At 58.8% G+C, this 15,020-nt stretch overlaps 2 protein-coding genes across 3 annotated transcripts in view; one reads left to right on the top strand and one right to left on the bottom strand.

Annotated features, from left to right (window-relative positions):
- Positions 1–1,561, top strand: part of FBXW8 (F-box and WD repeat domain containing 8) — a 62,601-nt gene extending 61,040 nt beyond the window's left edge. The window contains exon 11 of the mRNA XM_071445661.1: positions 16–1,561. Within this exon, the coding sequence (XP_071301762.1) occupies positions 16–160 (145 nt within the window). The 3' untranslated portion in view covers positions 161–1,561. The remainder of the gene's footprint in view (positions 1–15) is intronic.
- Positions 1,562–7,709: 6,148 nt separating this feature from the next.
- Positions 7,710–14,804, bottom strand: TESC (tescalcin). Of its 2 annotated transcripts, XM_071445680.1 has the most exons (8): positions 14,645–14,802; positions 11,143–11,212; positions 9,856–9,936; positions 8,889–9,028; positions 8,743–8,804; positions 8,570–8,677; positions 8,143–8,190; positions 7,710–7,978 (listed from the first exon to the last, which is right to left on the bottom strand). In XM_071445680.1, exons 1-8 carry the CDS (start codon positions 14,700–14,702, stop codon positions 7,901–7,903), a joined length of 645 nt encoding a protein of 214 aa, XP_071301781.1. In that variant the 5' UTR covers positions 14,703–14,802; the 3' UTR covers positions 7,710–7,900. The 2 variants fall into 2 exon arrangements, 1 of the variants encoding a protein (XP_071301781.1); XR_011682033.1 differs by having other exon boundaries at positions 7,878–7,978; positions 8,143–8,677; positions 14,645–14,804.
- Positions 14,805–15,020: the final 216 nt, after the last annotated feature.

Consider the following 15,020-nt stretch of genomic DNA (forward strand, 5'->3'; position numbering starts at 1 on the left):
TTGTTTTGCACACAGGTACCGAGGGGTGATTTATTCCTACGATTTCTCCGTGGACCAGCTGGCCGTGGACAGCGTCCTCCCCATCTGCCGCTCCTCCTACGATGAGGTGTCAGGTTACAGCTACAACATCGGCCTGGCAGTGCCCTACGACAGCATCTAGGGCCCTCCTGGGCTCTGGGCCAGCCAGGGCACGGCAAAATCCCTGTGGGACACGCACCCAAGAGCTGGGGTGGGCTGCAGAAAGCCCTGGGGTGTGAACCCCAACAGGGCCCTGGAGCACCCTGCTGCAGTGTGTCACTCTGGACATGTCCAGAGGTCCAGCCTGGGGGAGTGGAGAGGCTCAGGAGGGAAAGGGAGCACTGCAGGGTGAACAAAAATATTCCTGCTGCTTGTGGGAAAGATGCTGCAGGGAACATCCTGGTCAGGAAGCCAGAGTGAGACTCTGAAGGGCTGGGAGCTCTCTGAGTGAGGAGTTCTTGCCTACCCCAAGAGGGGAAAAAAATCACCAAGGACTTGGAAAAAGCATGTGCTGAGCCACATGTTTGAAATGTCTGTCCTGGTATTGAGCTGCTGCTTCTTGTTTTCCTTAGAGTGCATTGGGAAGTGCCTGGGAACACCAGGCACAAAAGGTTCCAGTGGCTGGGAGAGGGGTTGGGATGGAGAGAGGGGGAAGGGAAGGTTCCCTAGGCCAGGGAACTCAGCAGGGCACACACACATCAAAGTTATTTTAGAACAAATTATTTTTTTAATTCTTTAAAATCCTGGATCAGATGTTTTCTAATTGTATGCCTACATCTGTCAGTGGAATTTTGTTCCTGAGCCTTTTAGGGTGAGCTGACCCCTGTTCACTGGCACAAAGGGCTGGCTCAGCTTGTCAGGTGTGTTCTTGGCTGGATCATGTCCTTGCACAGCACCTGGAGGGTTTTCAGTGCTGTCCTTGCTTCCAAGCTGGGAATTGATCATGGAGCAGAGGGGATGAGGTGGTCCCAGTGCCCTCCTTGGGTGCAGAGCTCCAGAGCTGTGGGGAAGCAGCAGGTGAGGGGCAGGAGGTGCTGTGCAGGTGGAAGTGAGGAGTGAGGCTTTACCCTGAGCCCAGGTAGCACTGACAGACAGGTAAAACCAGTTTGGGGAACAAGGGCTCCAGTCCTGCGTGGATCTTTTTACTGATTTAAAATTATTTTATTGTCATTTGCCCTTGTAAACTTACTGGTGCAAACCAAAGCTGTGTCAGTTCTGTTTAAATTGAGATTAAGTTTTAACTTACAACACCTTTTTTTCTGGGTTAATGGAATCAGTGTGAAGTGAGGGAGGGCTGGAGGAATGTGCCCAGACCTGCAGGAGAGGGGCTGGGCTGGCATTTCACCCCTGGGCAGGCACTGAGCCCTGCAGACAGCTGGGTTTCACTGCTTCTCCTTCTTTGCCTTGGGGTGCTTTCCCATGACCCCTAGGCCAAAATATCACAGTTTAGGTTTTTAAGTTACCTTTTTCCATGTGATAGATACACAAAAAGTGCAAGGGGCAAAGCCATTCTGTCTGACCAATAAATTTAATCTTTCATAAAGCTTTGGTCTTTTCTTTTTATTTCTTTACCCTTCTGGGAAGCCAGCTCCCTCCCTCCATTCCTGGAAGAGCAGGACCATGGATGCACAGTTTGGACAAGAGTTCAGCTGAAACCTGACAAATAAATCATGGTTTGTGTAGCACGGATGACTTTGGGGGTTGCTCCGATGTGCTGAGCAGGGAGAGCTCCCAGCTCATTGTTCTCCCTTCCCCTTATCTCTCCTCATTATCTGCGAACAGCTTTGTTCTCCTCCCTCTGGCTGCTGCAAGGAGCCGAGAAGTTTGCGCGGTGCCCTTTTCCCGGAGTGCTGCCCCATGTTCCTGCTGGCCCGGGAAGGGCACGGCAGCCCCTGCTCCCTTTCTGGGCAGCTCCAGGGTCCCTCTGTCCCCGCAGCCCCACGGGCTCAGTCACAGCTGCCCCGGGGGTGCTGCTGTGGGCTTGTCCCTGTTAATTAAAGCAGTTAATTGAGGAAGGTGGTAGCACAGCAGAGGGGCTGTGCTTGACTCGCAGTGTGGATAAGGACGCTCAGGCTGTTGGGGTGTCCCCATGGGGACTTTAGGGAAGGGCTGGTGTTCTGCTGCCCTGGGGGCTCATTAGGGCTGGAGGCTGCTGAGCTTGGGGGTCAGGGTGACCTAGAACAGAGACCAGACAGAGCTAAAGAATAAAGCAGGGATTTATTCAAAAAGGATCTCCTCCATGGATCCACCTTGGGCAGCACAAGAGCCCAGCCAGGGCTGCACCCAAAATGAACCAAAATGGTCACAAAATGCAGGACCGGGCACGGGGTCTCTCCCTTTGATTAGTTCTGCTCCATTTGCATCTTGCAGTTCATTGTCCCATTCCAGCTTTAGCCCATGCAGTCCCATCCTTGTTTTTCTCTCTCCAGCCCACGGGGTTTCTGCTCTTGGGCCTGAGATTTGGATCATTTGTCCTTGGTGCCCAGCTGGAGCAGGAATTGTTTTGTCTCCCTGCTCTGTGCACAGAGCTCAGCATCCCCTAACATGAAACCCAGACCCACACACTAAAGCAGCACAGAATCTGAAAAATATATAATATTTTATATAAATATAAATATAAAATACTTATATAAAATTTAAAGGCTAAAACCTGAGGCATCAGGGGGGCATTGAAATAGAGCCTCTGCCTTCAGTTCAAGAGCAGGAATGGGGTCACCATCCCAGCTGGACTGGAGACAGAAGCCACCTTGGAGCTTCCCAGCCCACTGGCCCCAGTCAGTGGCAGGGAGGGGCCCAGTGCTCTGTCCCACAGCTCAGGGCTGGGTGCTGGGAAGGGGCAAATCTGCCCTGGGTGGGCTCAGGGCTGGGCTGGAGGAGCTGGGTGTTGGAGCAGAGTGGGCTGAGCTGGCAGAGGCCAGGCTGGAGCCAGGCTCACACTGGTGCCACCTGCCAGGCTGGGGGCCCTCAGACAGGGCTCAGGGACAGCTGCAGAGCCCAGAGGTGGCACAGCAGGGAACAGCCTGGCAGGAAAAGCCTCGGGAGCGCTGGTGTCCATTGCTGGGGGCAGCAATCCTTAGGTAAAAAGAGGAGTTTGTGTCCTGGTGAGAGAGATCCCTGCTCAGAGAGAATGTGGGGTCACAGGGATCTGTGTGTGTGCCACAGGGAACTGTGTGTCTGTGTGTCTGTGTGTGTCTGTGTGTGTCTGTGTGTGTGTGTGTGTCTGTGTGTGTGTGTCTGTGTGTGTGTGTGTGTGTGTGTGTGTGTCTGTGTATGTCTGTGTATCTGGTGTCTGTCTGTGTATGTCTGTCTGTGTGTCTGTGCCACAGGGAACTGTGTGTCTGTGTGTCTGTGTGTCTGTGTGTGTGTCCATGTGTGTCTGTGTGTGTCTGTGTGTGTGTCTGTGTGTGTCTGTGTGTGTGTGTCTGTGTGTGTGTGTATGTCTGTCTGTTGTATCTGTGTGTCTTTGTGTCTGTGTGTGTTTGTCTGTGTGTCTGTGTATGTCTGTCTGTGTGTGTGTCTGTGTGTCTGTGTGTGTCTGTCTGTGTGTCTGTCTGTGTGTCTGTGTGTGTGTGTGTCTGTGTGTGTGTGTCTGTGTGTGTGTCTGTGTGTCTGTGTATGTCTGTCTGTGTGTGTCTGTGTGTCTGTGTATGTCTGTCTGTGTGTCTGTGTGTGTGTCTGTGTGTGTGTGTGTATGTCTGTGTGTCTGTCTGTGTGTCTGTGTGTGTGTGTGTCTGTGTGTGTGTGTCTGTGTGTGTCTGTTTGTGTGTGTGTGTGTGTGTTTGGTCTCTGCTGCCATTCCCGAGCTCCAGAGTGGCTGATGGATGAGGGGATGGTGGGGACATGGGTCAGGCTGGGTCCCCTCAGTGCCAACACCCACCTACCCAGGGTCCCTGCCCTGATCCTGACTGGGGTCACCCAGTCCCTCTTCAATCCTGGGGTCACTCAGTTCCCTCTCCAGTCCTGGGGTCACTCAGCTCTGGGGTCACTCAGCTCTGGGGTCACTCAGTTCCCTCTCTAATCCTGGGGTCACTCAGTCCCCATCTCCATGTTTGGGGTCGCTCAGTTCCCTCTCTGCAGTTCTGGGATCACTCTGGGTCACTCAGCTCTGGGGTCACTGTTCCCCTCTCTTCCTCTGGGGTCACTCAGTTCCCATCTCCAGTCCTGGAGTCACTTTGGGGTCACTCAGCTCTGGGGTCACTCTGTTCCCCTCTCCAATCCTGGGTCACTCAGTTCCCTCTCCAGCTCTGGGGTCATTCATTTCCCCTCTCCAATCCCAGTAGCTGCTCTCTCTGGTGCTGCCCAGCCTTTCTCAGCCTCCCTGGAGATTTCCAGTGTGTTTTAAGGCAGCTCCAATGTTCCAGTTCCCCCTGGGATCTGCACAGAGCTCTGTGTGTGCCCCCTCCTGGCCCCACAACAGAACCATTTTCCTTTATGGATGCTCTGGGCTTTGCAGGATTTTGCTGTGGCAGAAGCTGTGTCCTTGCCAGCTTTCCCGGGGCTCTGCCAGCTTTCCCTGTGATTTTCAGGAGGATTATCCCCGTTTCGCTGGGCTTTGCTGTGTGTAACACGATGCTCCTGCCCATGCACAGGGCTCTCCAGCTCCATCCATGCTCCTCTCCCTGCCCTGCCCAGCCCAGCCTCCCTCCTGCTCTCCCCTCTCCCATTTCCCACAGGGAATTCCCAACACAAGCAAAGGTGTGATTTATGATTGGCTTTTTTCAAATATTAAAATTAATATTATATGTGCTATGTTAGAAAGTTATGCTGTGTTAATATTCTTAAGTAGTGTGTTAAATATAGTTTTAGGTTATAACATAATGTTAAAATAGAAGCTTTGCTGTGTAGGATACTTCTTTTAAGAGAAGATTCTCACCAAGATAGCAGCCAGAGGACACCTGAATCCTTCAGAGAAAGAGAATTTATTGCTCCATTATCGAGTTCTTCCTGCCTTGTTCAGCCCTGAAGACACCGTCAGCATTCAGAGGAAGCAGCTGACACCGACCAGACAGAATCCTGTGTTGGAATGGAATTTATGCATCATGTATGAGGTGTATGAATATGCAACAGGCTGTTGCTTTTAAGGGTTAATCGTCTGTTAACCTGGGTCCTTTTTTGGGCTTATTTTGCCCAGAAAGAGGTACCCGGACTGTCTGTAACTCTTTGTCTCTATTGTCTCATATTGTCCTAATCCTAATTGTCCAAATGCTTATTACTCTAATTGTATTACTATTTTTATAACCATTTTATTACTATTAAACTATTAAAATTTTAAAACCAAGTGACTGACATTTTTCACAAAGGGAAAGTGCTGCAGCTGCTTTGTGTTGGGTGCCTCTGTTTCCCAACCTCCCTTGCTTTCCTTGCCACTTGGAATATCAGGGGCAGCTAATTATATTATAATGATTATATATATTATAATGTATAATATATAATAATATATAATATATTATATATATTATTAATATATTATAATTAGCTAATTGTAACGGCTAATTAACCCAAGGGATAATAATTATCCTCTCATCCATCCTCTTCAATCCTCCCGGCCTTCACCTCTACTGGGATCCTCTGGGATGATCCTCGAGGAAATCGGGTGTGGAGGGGAGAGGGACCCTGAGCTGGTGTTAACCCCTGCAGCCCCAGCCAGGGATCTGGGGCAGAAAAGGACCCGGGGCTGTGAGGGGAGCTCGGGGCTGTGATGGGAGCTCGGGGCTGTGAGGGGAGCTCGGGGCTCTGAGGGGAGCTCGGGACTCTGAGGGGAGCTCAGGGCTGTGATGGGAGCTCGGGGCTGTGAGGGGAGCTCAGGGCTGTGAGGGGAGCTCAGGGCTGTGATGGGAGCTCAGGGCTGTGAGGGGAGCTCGGGTTTGTGATGGGAGCTCAGGGCTGTGATGGGAGCTCGGGGCTGTGAGGGGAGCTCGGGGCTGTGAGGGGAGCTCGGGGCTCTGAGGGGGGAGCTCGGGTTTGTGATGGGAGCTCGGGTTTGTGATGGGAGCTCGGGGCTGTGATGGGAGCTTGGGTTTGTGATGGGAGCTCAGGGCTGTGATGGGAGCTCGGGGCTGTGAGGGGAGCTCAGGGCTGTGAGGGGAGCTCAGGGCTCTGAGGGGAGCTCGGGGCTGTGAGGGGAGCTCGGGTTTGTGATGGGAGCTCGGGGCTGTGAGGGGAGCTCGGGACTCTGAGGGGAGCTCGGGGCTCTGAGGGGAGCTCGGGGCCTGCAGCTGGATCAGGGACCGGGGCGCTCCCGCAGTGTCTGGGAGGGAATTTCAGTGGGAAAGCAGGGAAAGGAGCCTGGGTTGGCTGCAGAAACCTGGATTTGGGGAGGAGCTGGGGGTCGGGGCCTCGTGTGCGTGAGATGGAGAGGGAGCGCTGGGGATCCGGCAGAGGGTGGGAGGAGGAGGAGGAGGAGGAAGAGGAAGAAGAGGAGGAAGAAGAGGAGGAGGTAGTGGTGTTCGTCATGGGGGTGCCCAGAGGGGCCCAGGGAGGGAATCCCGGAGCTCTGCAAACGCAGCCCGGGCTGGGGGCAGCACCAGGAGCCCTGCAGGGCCCGAATTGGCTCCTCCGGGGGAGCCGGGAGCTGCATCCCCACCGTGCCCAGCCCCATCCCCACCGTGCCCAGCTCCATCCCCACCGTGCCCAGCCCCATCCCCACCGTGCCCAGCTCCATCCCCACCGTGCCCAGCCCAGCCCAGTCCCAGCTCAGCCCCAGCGGCAGCGCTGTCCCACAGCTCCGTAGGACATTCCCAGGGGAACATTCCCAGGGGGACATTCCCAGGTGGGACCCGGGAGCGGCTCCATCCCCGGGGCAGCCCCGGGCCGGTCCCTGGGGCAGGGCAGCGCTGTCCTTGTCCTTCCCCGGGCTCCGGGAGCTGCTCCAGGCTCGGCTCCAGCGGCTCCGAACGGACACGGGGACTTGGGACGGGACAGAAACCCGAAATGTGCCCTCAGTGTGGGGGTGCAGAGCAGAGACCCTGAGCCAGGGGTGACACAGGGAGGGACACAGGGATGGACAGAGGGGTGACACAGGGCCGGTGGCTCCGCACCCATCGCTGCCCAGCCCCTCACCCGCCGGCTGTGCTGCCCCTGTCACCAGGGGAAGTTGTTTTTTGATAAAACAAATAAATCTTCCCTGCTTTCCTAAAAATAGCCATTGCCCTTTTTTCCTTGCCTCCCTCCCTCCCCAGCTCGGGCTGCCTTAGAGACAGAACCCGCCTGGAGCCACTCAGTCATTAATGGCAGTAAACAACCCCCGGCTCCCGTGCCTTGTTCCAGCGGGAACATGAGGGGGCAGAAGCCACCTGGTTGCCAGGAGCCCGTGTCCCCACGTTCCTGCTGCCTGCTGGGCTCCTCCTGCCTGCTCTGCTTTGGGATTAAACCGGGAATATTCCTTGTGTCGCTGCCTCCGCCTTCCCTGCAGGATGCAGAGTGGGACGGGGCTGTCCCTGCAGGTGCTGGGGGTGCTGCTGTCACCTCCTGCCCACCTGCATCCCCATCCCTGCCTCTCCCCTGGCCTGGGATCAGCCCAGGCTGGGCAGCTCCTTCCCCACAGCAGCCCCTGGCAGAGGTGAAACCCAGATTTATGGGGCAGCCAGGATTTGTGGAGGGTTTCTGCTCAGGGAAACACTGCAGCATGGAGGGATGGATGGATGGATGGATGGATGGATGGATGGATGGGTGGAGTGTTTCTCAGCGAGGACTAAAAAGAGAAATATCTTTTATTACAGATAAAAGCCTCTAATGTTTCTAGAGGGCAGCCCCAGCCTGGAACAGGCACATGGGTGGGGCAGAGCTACGGAGCTGGGAGCTGAGTGCCAGGACATGGAGCTGCTGCTGGGTCCTGCTCTTCCTCATCCTCCTCCTCCTCTTCCTCCTCCTCCTGCTGTCCCTCTCAGTAGCAGTGGGCGATGGTGTCCACGTTGAGGAAGCGGACGTGCATCTTGGTCTCGATGTCGATGCCCTGCCACATCTGACAGGGGACAGGGTGAGGGGACCAGGGCCACGGCCCAGCCCTGCTGTGCCCTCCCCTGTCCCGGTGCCCATCCCGGTCCCTGCTGTGCCCATCCCGGTCCTTGTGCCCGCCCCTGTCCCCACCCCGGCCCCTCCTCCCGGGGCCTCGGGGGTGTCACCGACCTTCAGGAAGTCCTCGAAGGTGATGCCCTCGTACACCTGGTCCGGGCCCTGCCGCAGTGAGAGGAAACATCGCAGCCGCCCCGGGGTGATGGGAGGGGCGGCCCAGGGATGTCCCCTGGGGCTGAGGGACACATCTCCCATGGGTTCCTGCCCTGCACCCCATGGCCAGCCCCTGAGTGGTTCCCAAACCCCCTCGGCTGCCAGGAGCAGCCCCTTCCATAGGCAGTGAGGATGGGGGTTTGTGGGATGCTGATCCCTCTCTCACAAGGAAACATCACCCTGGGACCTGCTGCCTGCAAAAAACACCTCCAGCCAAAGCTGCCGCGGCACAGGGAGATGCCCTGGGAAGCAGGGACACCTCCCAGCCCCATTGTGATGCCAGCAGAGCCCCTGAGAGCAGCAGGAGGCTCCCAGCAGAGGCTCCCACCATTTGTCCCACACAGATGCTGGCTGCCTCCATCATGGCCCCGTCGGCGATGGACCGAGCCGACTCCTTCTCCAGGTGGGGGTTCCCTGACAGCAGCTCCTCCACCACCTGCAAGGCAGAGGCTCAGGCCAGGCCTGGGGATGGAGGGATGGGACAGGGGGACCCAACTTTACATTTCTGTACTCCTGCAGCGTGATCTTCCCGTCGTGGTCCGAGTCGTACATGTGGAACAGGACTGGGGAGACAGCAGGGGACAGCAGGGTCAGGGCAGCCCCTTCCCAGCAGCCCCAAGCCCAGGTTTGCCCCGGGGCAGCCTCACATTTCAGCTTCTCCTTGCGGAAGCGGTCGAGCTGCTCCTCGTCCATGTTCATCTCGATGGGTCTGAAGTAGGACATGATGGTCAGGAAGTCCTCGAAGTTGATCTCCTCTGCCAGCCCGTCCGACTCCTGCCGCAGGTTCCTGGGGGGCCCAGCCCTCGGTGATTGGGTGTTGTGGCGTGGTTTTATACTTTGTAATACTTTGTAATAGTTTTGGGTTTGTATTTTTCCCAAATGCTTTACCCCAGATTGTACCCCCTTCCCTGTACCTGTGCAATCCCTTTCCTTTGCTGAGATCACCCCCAAATCCCCACCCTGGCTCTCTGTCAGTCACTCACCATCCCATCCCCTCTACCCAGAACTTTCAGTCCAGGACATCGAGTGATCAGCCAGAGGCCAGGGATCAGCCCCACAAGTGTTACCCCAGACCCTGTCCTAAATGTCCATTCTCAGTACCCATCCCTCAGGGTCACTCATTGGTCAGTAAATGTTCTCTGCTTTAGGTTTCCACCTCCCTTTAAATGCAACCTTGGCACCTCTCCCGGGGCTCTCAGCAGGAACCCCCTGAGGTGTAGGGGCTCCTTTGGGACTCCTGGAATAAAACCTTGGATTAACCCCTGCTAAGAGTCGCCCTTTTATCCTCTACCCATGTCTCTGGTGTCTCTCCTGCGGCAAAGGTGACCGGCCTGGCTGCCCTCAGTACCCTCGGGGCACAGGGAGTGTCCCCAGCTCTCTGCTGACGTGGGGCTGGCCGGGGCTCCTGAGAGGCTCCCAGAGACACAGAGACAATGGGGAACCCGCCCCAGTCCCCCCACACCCCCAGCAAAGCCCTAGGACTGCTTTATCCCTAAAATCCAGCTTAAATGTCTCGTTTTCTGCCCGGCTCCACCCCAGCCTTTGGGGGGAAGGTCCCTGCCCAGCCCCAGCCCATTCACAGAGGGTAAATCCTCCCTCCCTGGGCGTTCTCACCGCTTGTCAAAAAAGGCGTGGACGATTTTCCCTCTGATGGGGTTGAACTCCAGGTCGGGGATGCTGTCAAAGTTCTCCTTGCTGCAAAGGGCACAGAGAGCCCAGGGTGTGAGGGACGTGGGGAGGAGGGAGAAGCCCTGAGAACCCCCCAGAGACCCAACCCTTCCTTCCAAAGCAAACACGGAAAAATAAAGGGATTTTGGATAAAAACCCTTTTTCCTTCTGTTTGGACTGACAGCAAGTCCATGCTCAGAGATTTTGTCCCCCCAGGATGGGTCCTGGGGAAGCTCTTGGGATGACCCCAGGGCTCTTTGCATGGCTTCACCTGCAGTGGATTTTGGAGTTTTCCCAGGAAAAAGGCCTCAAGCAGGGCTTACCAAGGAGATTCTGCTGTCCACCCTCCCCTCAGCTTCATGCTGAGCCCGTGCTGGGCTTTGATCTCTGGGATTTATAAAGTAAACGAGCCAAGAAATAACCCTGAGAGAGGTCAGAGCTCTCCCATTCCCTGTGCAGCCACCAAGGAGAGGCACAGGAGCCCCTGCAACCCCCCCTTCCCTCCCTAGAACTGTTTTTAAAGCTGGGGGGTGATGAGATGTTTGTCAGGAGAGCCCCTGCTCCCAGGCCAGTGGGTTATTGTGTGTTTTCCTCAGAATATTTGCAAGGCCACCCTGCAGGAGCTGGCTCAGGGATGGCTCAGGGAAGGACACAGAATCCCAGCCCTGGACCAGCACCTTGGGCAGCCCAGGGAAGGGGGAGATGCTGGGGGTGGCATCCACCAGCAGTGGGGCTGGGATTGCTGTGGGGCTGGGATTGCTGTGGGGCTGGGATTGTAATGGGGCTGGGATTGAAGTGGGGATGGAACTGCAACGGGATGGGAATTGTAATGGGGCTGGGATTGCAGTGAGACTGGAATTGCCCTGGGGCTGGGATTGTAACAGGGTTGGAATTGCAATGGGGCTAGATTTGTAATGGGGCTGGAACTGCCAGGGGGCTGGAATTGCAGTGGGGCTGGAATTGCCACAGGATGGGAATTGTAATAGGGCTGGAATTGGTGTGGGGCTGGCATTGCAGAGGGACTGGAATTGTCCCAGGGCTGGGATTGAAGTGGGTCTGGAATTTCAGTGGGGCTGGGATTGCCATGGGATGGGAATTGCCCTGGGGCTGGCATTGTCCTGGGGCTGGCATTTCCTGGGGCTGGGATTGCCATGGGATGGGAATTGCCCTGGGGCTGGCATGGGGCTGGCATTGTCCCGGGGCTGGCATTGTCCCGGGGCTGGCATTCCCTACCGGATCGTCAGCTGGTCCTGGCTCAGCTGCTTGAAGCGCCGGTGCAGGTGCTCGATCTGCTCAGAGGTGACTGCCAGGGAAAGGACAGAGGTAACAGGGGCTGAGCCCCGGGGACACCCCTCTGTGCCTGTCCCACCCCCAGCACCAGGGCAGGGTCCTGGGCACAGCTGTGCCACCCCCATTGCCCTGTGGTGGCTCCGTGCCACCTGCAGGGTCCCTCTGTGTCCCCGTGCCCAGTGCCAAGGGCTGGGTTATTCCCTGTCCTGTCTGCAGGGAATTCCCTGGCCCAGCATGGCATAGAATGGCACAGTGGGATCCCTCCCTCAGCTCAGGATCCTTGGTGCCAGCCCACTGGAACAGCATTGACATTTTTGGGGTTGGCACCGTGGGCAGAGCTGTGCCCAGGCAGCTCCTGCTCTCCCCCTGCCCCAGGACAGCTCTGCCTGGAGCCAGGAGGTTCCTCCATGTCCTGCACAGCCACGGCTGCTGCAGGAAACACCTCTGGGATCAGAAACCCTGACAGCAGCCGGAGAAGAGGAAAGGACACAGAGAGGGCTCAGCAGCCCCCCAAAATCAACTCCTGTCTTTGAAATTGCTGCCACTGCTCAGGGTGAGCCACAAACCACAGGGGTGGGCACTGGCCAGCACCAACCCCACCCCAGGGCAGGGCTGGAAGGGGGGACCAGCAGCTCCCTGTGAGCCCCCCGAGTGCTGGGGCTCAGCAGCACCTCCCCAGTGCCCTGATCCCCCAGCACAGGCGAGTTTATCTGCCCCCACTGCTCTCCTGGGGCTGTAACCAAGCTCTGACCCCCCAGAGCCTGACTCTTGTGCCAGCATTGACAGGGCCATTCCCGGGAGCCAGGGCAGTGCTCTGGAGCTGTGTCTCTGTGGGCTGGGGGTCTGTCTGGGCACCCACAGGCTCCTGCAGCCCCAGCAGCTGCAAATCAGCCACTCCTGGCATCATGGAGAGACACAAAACCCCTTTAAGGGGTTGCAAAGAGTTAATTGCAGCAAGCCAGCAGGGTCAGAGCTGGGCTGAGCTGCCTCCCTCGCTGCCTTTTATGATGTTTAAATAATGTCCTTTGCTTTGCCCACTGCTGCTTCACAGCCTGGAAATAGCAGCTGCATTGATCAGCGGGGCTGGGCCTTCAGAGCCCTCTGTAAGAGCCTGGAAAACCCATCTGGGATGGGCCAGGGGGACCCTGAGCCTGCCTGGATCCCTGAAGGATCCCCTTCAAACCCCTTTGTCCCCCCTCAGCCCCCTGGCTCCCAGGTGGTGATGCCCAGACCCCTCTGGATGTTTCCTCCCCCAGTCCCTCCCAGCTGCTGCTCTGCTGCTGTCCCATGGAAACTTTCCCTGGACTTTTTGCTTTCCAATTTTGGCCCTGCAGATGTGACCTTTCCCTCTGTGCCGTGACGCCATCGCCGTCACCGTGGGAGCCACCAAGCCCTGAGCATCTGGGGCACACCAAAAAGCTCTGATCTCTCAGAAAAACGTCCCAGGCACCAAGAGCACAAAGAACTGGGCTCAGTGGCTGGGTGCTCATGGTTGGGCTGGCCCTGGAGGGCTGGGTGAGGCTTTTCCTGCCTCTTTCCCCATCCCAGGTGCTCCTCTCAGGGCAGCTCTCCCAGCATCGCTCTGGCCTGTAAAGGTGGCAGAGCTCGGCTGCTTTCCAGAAAAAGAAAAGGGAAAATCTGCAGAAAAGGCAAAAGCTTTGCTGGAAGAAGGGCTGGCTCAAGGGCAGCAGAGGCTGCTGGTGTCCCTGAGAAGCATCCTGATGCTGCAGGCCCGTGTCCAAGCACAGCAGCTTCCTCTGATGGGGGAAAAATGGGATCTCAACCAAAGGGAGCCGGGCTTGCTGTTCCCAGCCTTGCATGGTTTGTGCTGCTTGAGCAAAGGGAAAGGGGCACTGAGGGGGCTCAGGGCACTGGGGGGGGGCACTGAGGGGGTCTCAGGCCTCCTGTGGGACCAGCCTGGCTGCAGGGATGGTCACAGCATCCCAGGAAGAGCCACTTCACCCTGGGGAGACGCTGCAGCAGCTTTGGGATGGGAGGAGGGAAGGAGAGAGGGGAAGCAGCCCCGAGCAGCCCTCAGGGTGTCCCTCCACGGGGGAGAAGGCAAAGCAGCGAGCCTGGGGCACCTCCGGGTGGCTCTGCCCTGTCCCTGCTCCTCCCATGGGACCGAGGGTGGCTGCAGTGCCCTGTGCGAGGTCGGAGCCCAGCAGTGAGGCTGTAAATTCCTAAATCCCCTTTTAGGCAGCAGCCACAGCACAGGGGGAGCTCTGGAATACCACGGGAGCACAGGACGGGCACCCCAGACATGGCTTGGAGTTGTGGTCTCCCCCTGCCCTCCCTCCTTTGCTTTCCATGAGATTTTTGGGTGTTGCCCTCGCAAACCCTGCCCTGGCGTTGATCCCCGGGGCACCGGGGAGGAGCCTCCCACGGGCAGGTGCCGCCTGTGCCCGAGATGCTGCTGCAGGGTCCCCGGGCCAGGGGGCTCCCCAAAATCCTCCTCCCACCCTGGGCTGCCAGGCTGGCACCCCGCGGGCTCCCCAGGCTCCTGAGTCTGCCCTGGGGGGGTCTCAGTGTGGGGTGTGGGGGCTCAGCCCTCCCTGCAGAGGGAGAGGAGAGGGAGATGTGACCCCAGGAGCAGCACTGGGGACGGTCACCAGACCCTCTTGGCCCCCACAGAGCCTTTGGCCGTGGGCAGAGCCTCCCCTCAGCCCTCCCCTCCCCGCAGCGGCTCGGCAGGGCCGGAGCTGGAGGATCCAGGCGGGAGCTCCCCGACCCCCGTGCCCGGAGCTGCCGCGTCCTGGAGCGGTGACACTTCCAGGACGGGCACGGCCACCCCGTCCCTCCCTCGGGGAGCCCTGGGCCGTGTCCCTGCCCCTTCCCTGCCGATCCCTCGACCCCAAAGCAGCCCCGGAACAGCCCCGGGGTGTCACGGCCCGGTGGATCCGGGGCAGAGCAGCGCTGCGGGGACAATGCCCGGGGCCCCGGTGGGCAGAGCCCGGCTGGGGCTCGCACGTGTGGCCGCTCGACGCCCTGGCTCGGGGGCCGGTGGCAGCAGGGACCAGGGTGACACGCTGGCACCCTCTGGTGACCGTCCTACACCCTCCCCTCTTATCCCCTCCCCGGCTCCATCCCGCGGTGTCACATCCTGCTCTCTCTCCCCCAGCCCGGGTGACACCTCTGCACCTCCCCAGTGACATTCCCTGCACGGGTCCCGCGACACGTCCTGCATCCCCTGCCCTGCTCGAGCGTCACCTCCCGCAGTCCCCCGGCCACCCAGGTGACATTTCCCGTGCGCTCCCCCTCCCTTCCCGGCTGGCACCTCCTGCACCCCCCCTCCCACGGGTGACACGTCCCGCACCCCCCCCCCCCCCTCCCCGGTGACACGTCCGGAGCCCTCCCCGGGTGATGTGTCCCCTGCCGGTGTCCCCTCGGGCCCGGGGCGGGGTGGGATGATCTGGGGCGGTGCCCGCGGCTCCCCGGTACTCACAGCCCGTCCTGTCCGCCAGCTCCCGCATCTCGGCGGGCACGGAGTGCGCGGAGCCCATCCCGGGCCGTGCCGGGAGCGCCGCCGCGGGCGCTGCACCGGAGCCGCCGCCGCTTTTAAGGGCGGGCGCGGCGGGGGAGGCGGCGGCGGCGGCGGCGCGGCGGCCCCGGGTCCCTGCGCGCCCCCGCCCAGAGGCAGCGCCGGGCCCGCGGGGGTGGGAGCCTCGGGGAGCGGGGCAGCCCCGGCAGCCGCTGCTGGCACCGGGAGCCCCCGGCTGTGCCCCCGCTATCCCCGGGCGGGAACGGGGCCGGCGTCTCCCCACGGACACCCCCGGCTGCCCCAGCCTTGGCACTGCTCGGGCTGTGTCCCCAAAGGGGGG

The sequence above is a fragment of the Agelaius tricolor genome, unplaced genomic scaffold (genome assembly GCF_023055355.1).
Source record: "Agelaius tricolor isolate 1412-34295 unplaced genomic scaffold, bAgeTri1.0.p SCAF_20, whole genome shotgun sequence".
Classification (NCBI taxonomy): Eukaryota; Metazoa; Chordata; class Aves; order Passeriformes; family Icteridae; genus Agelaius; species Agelaius tricolor.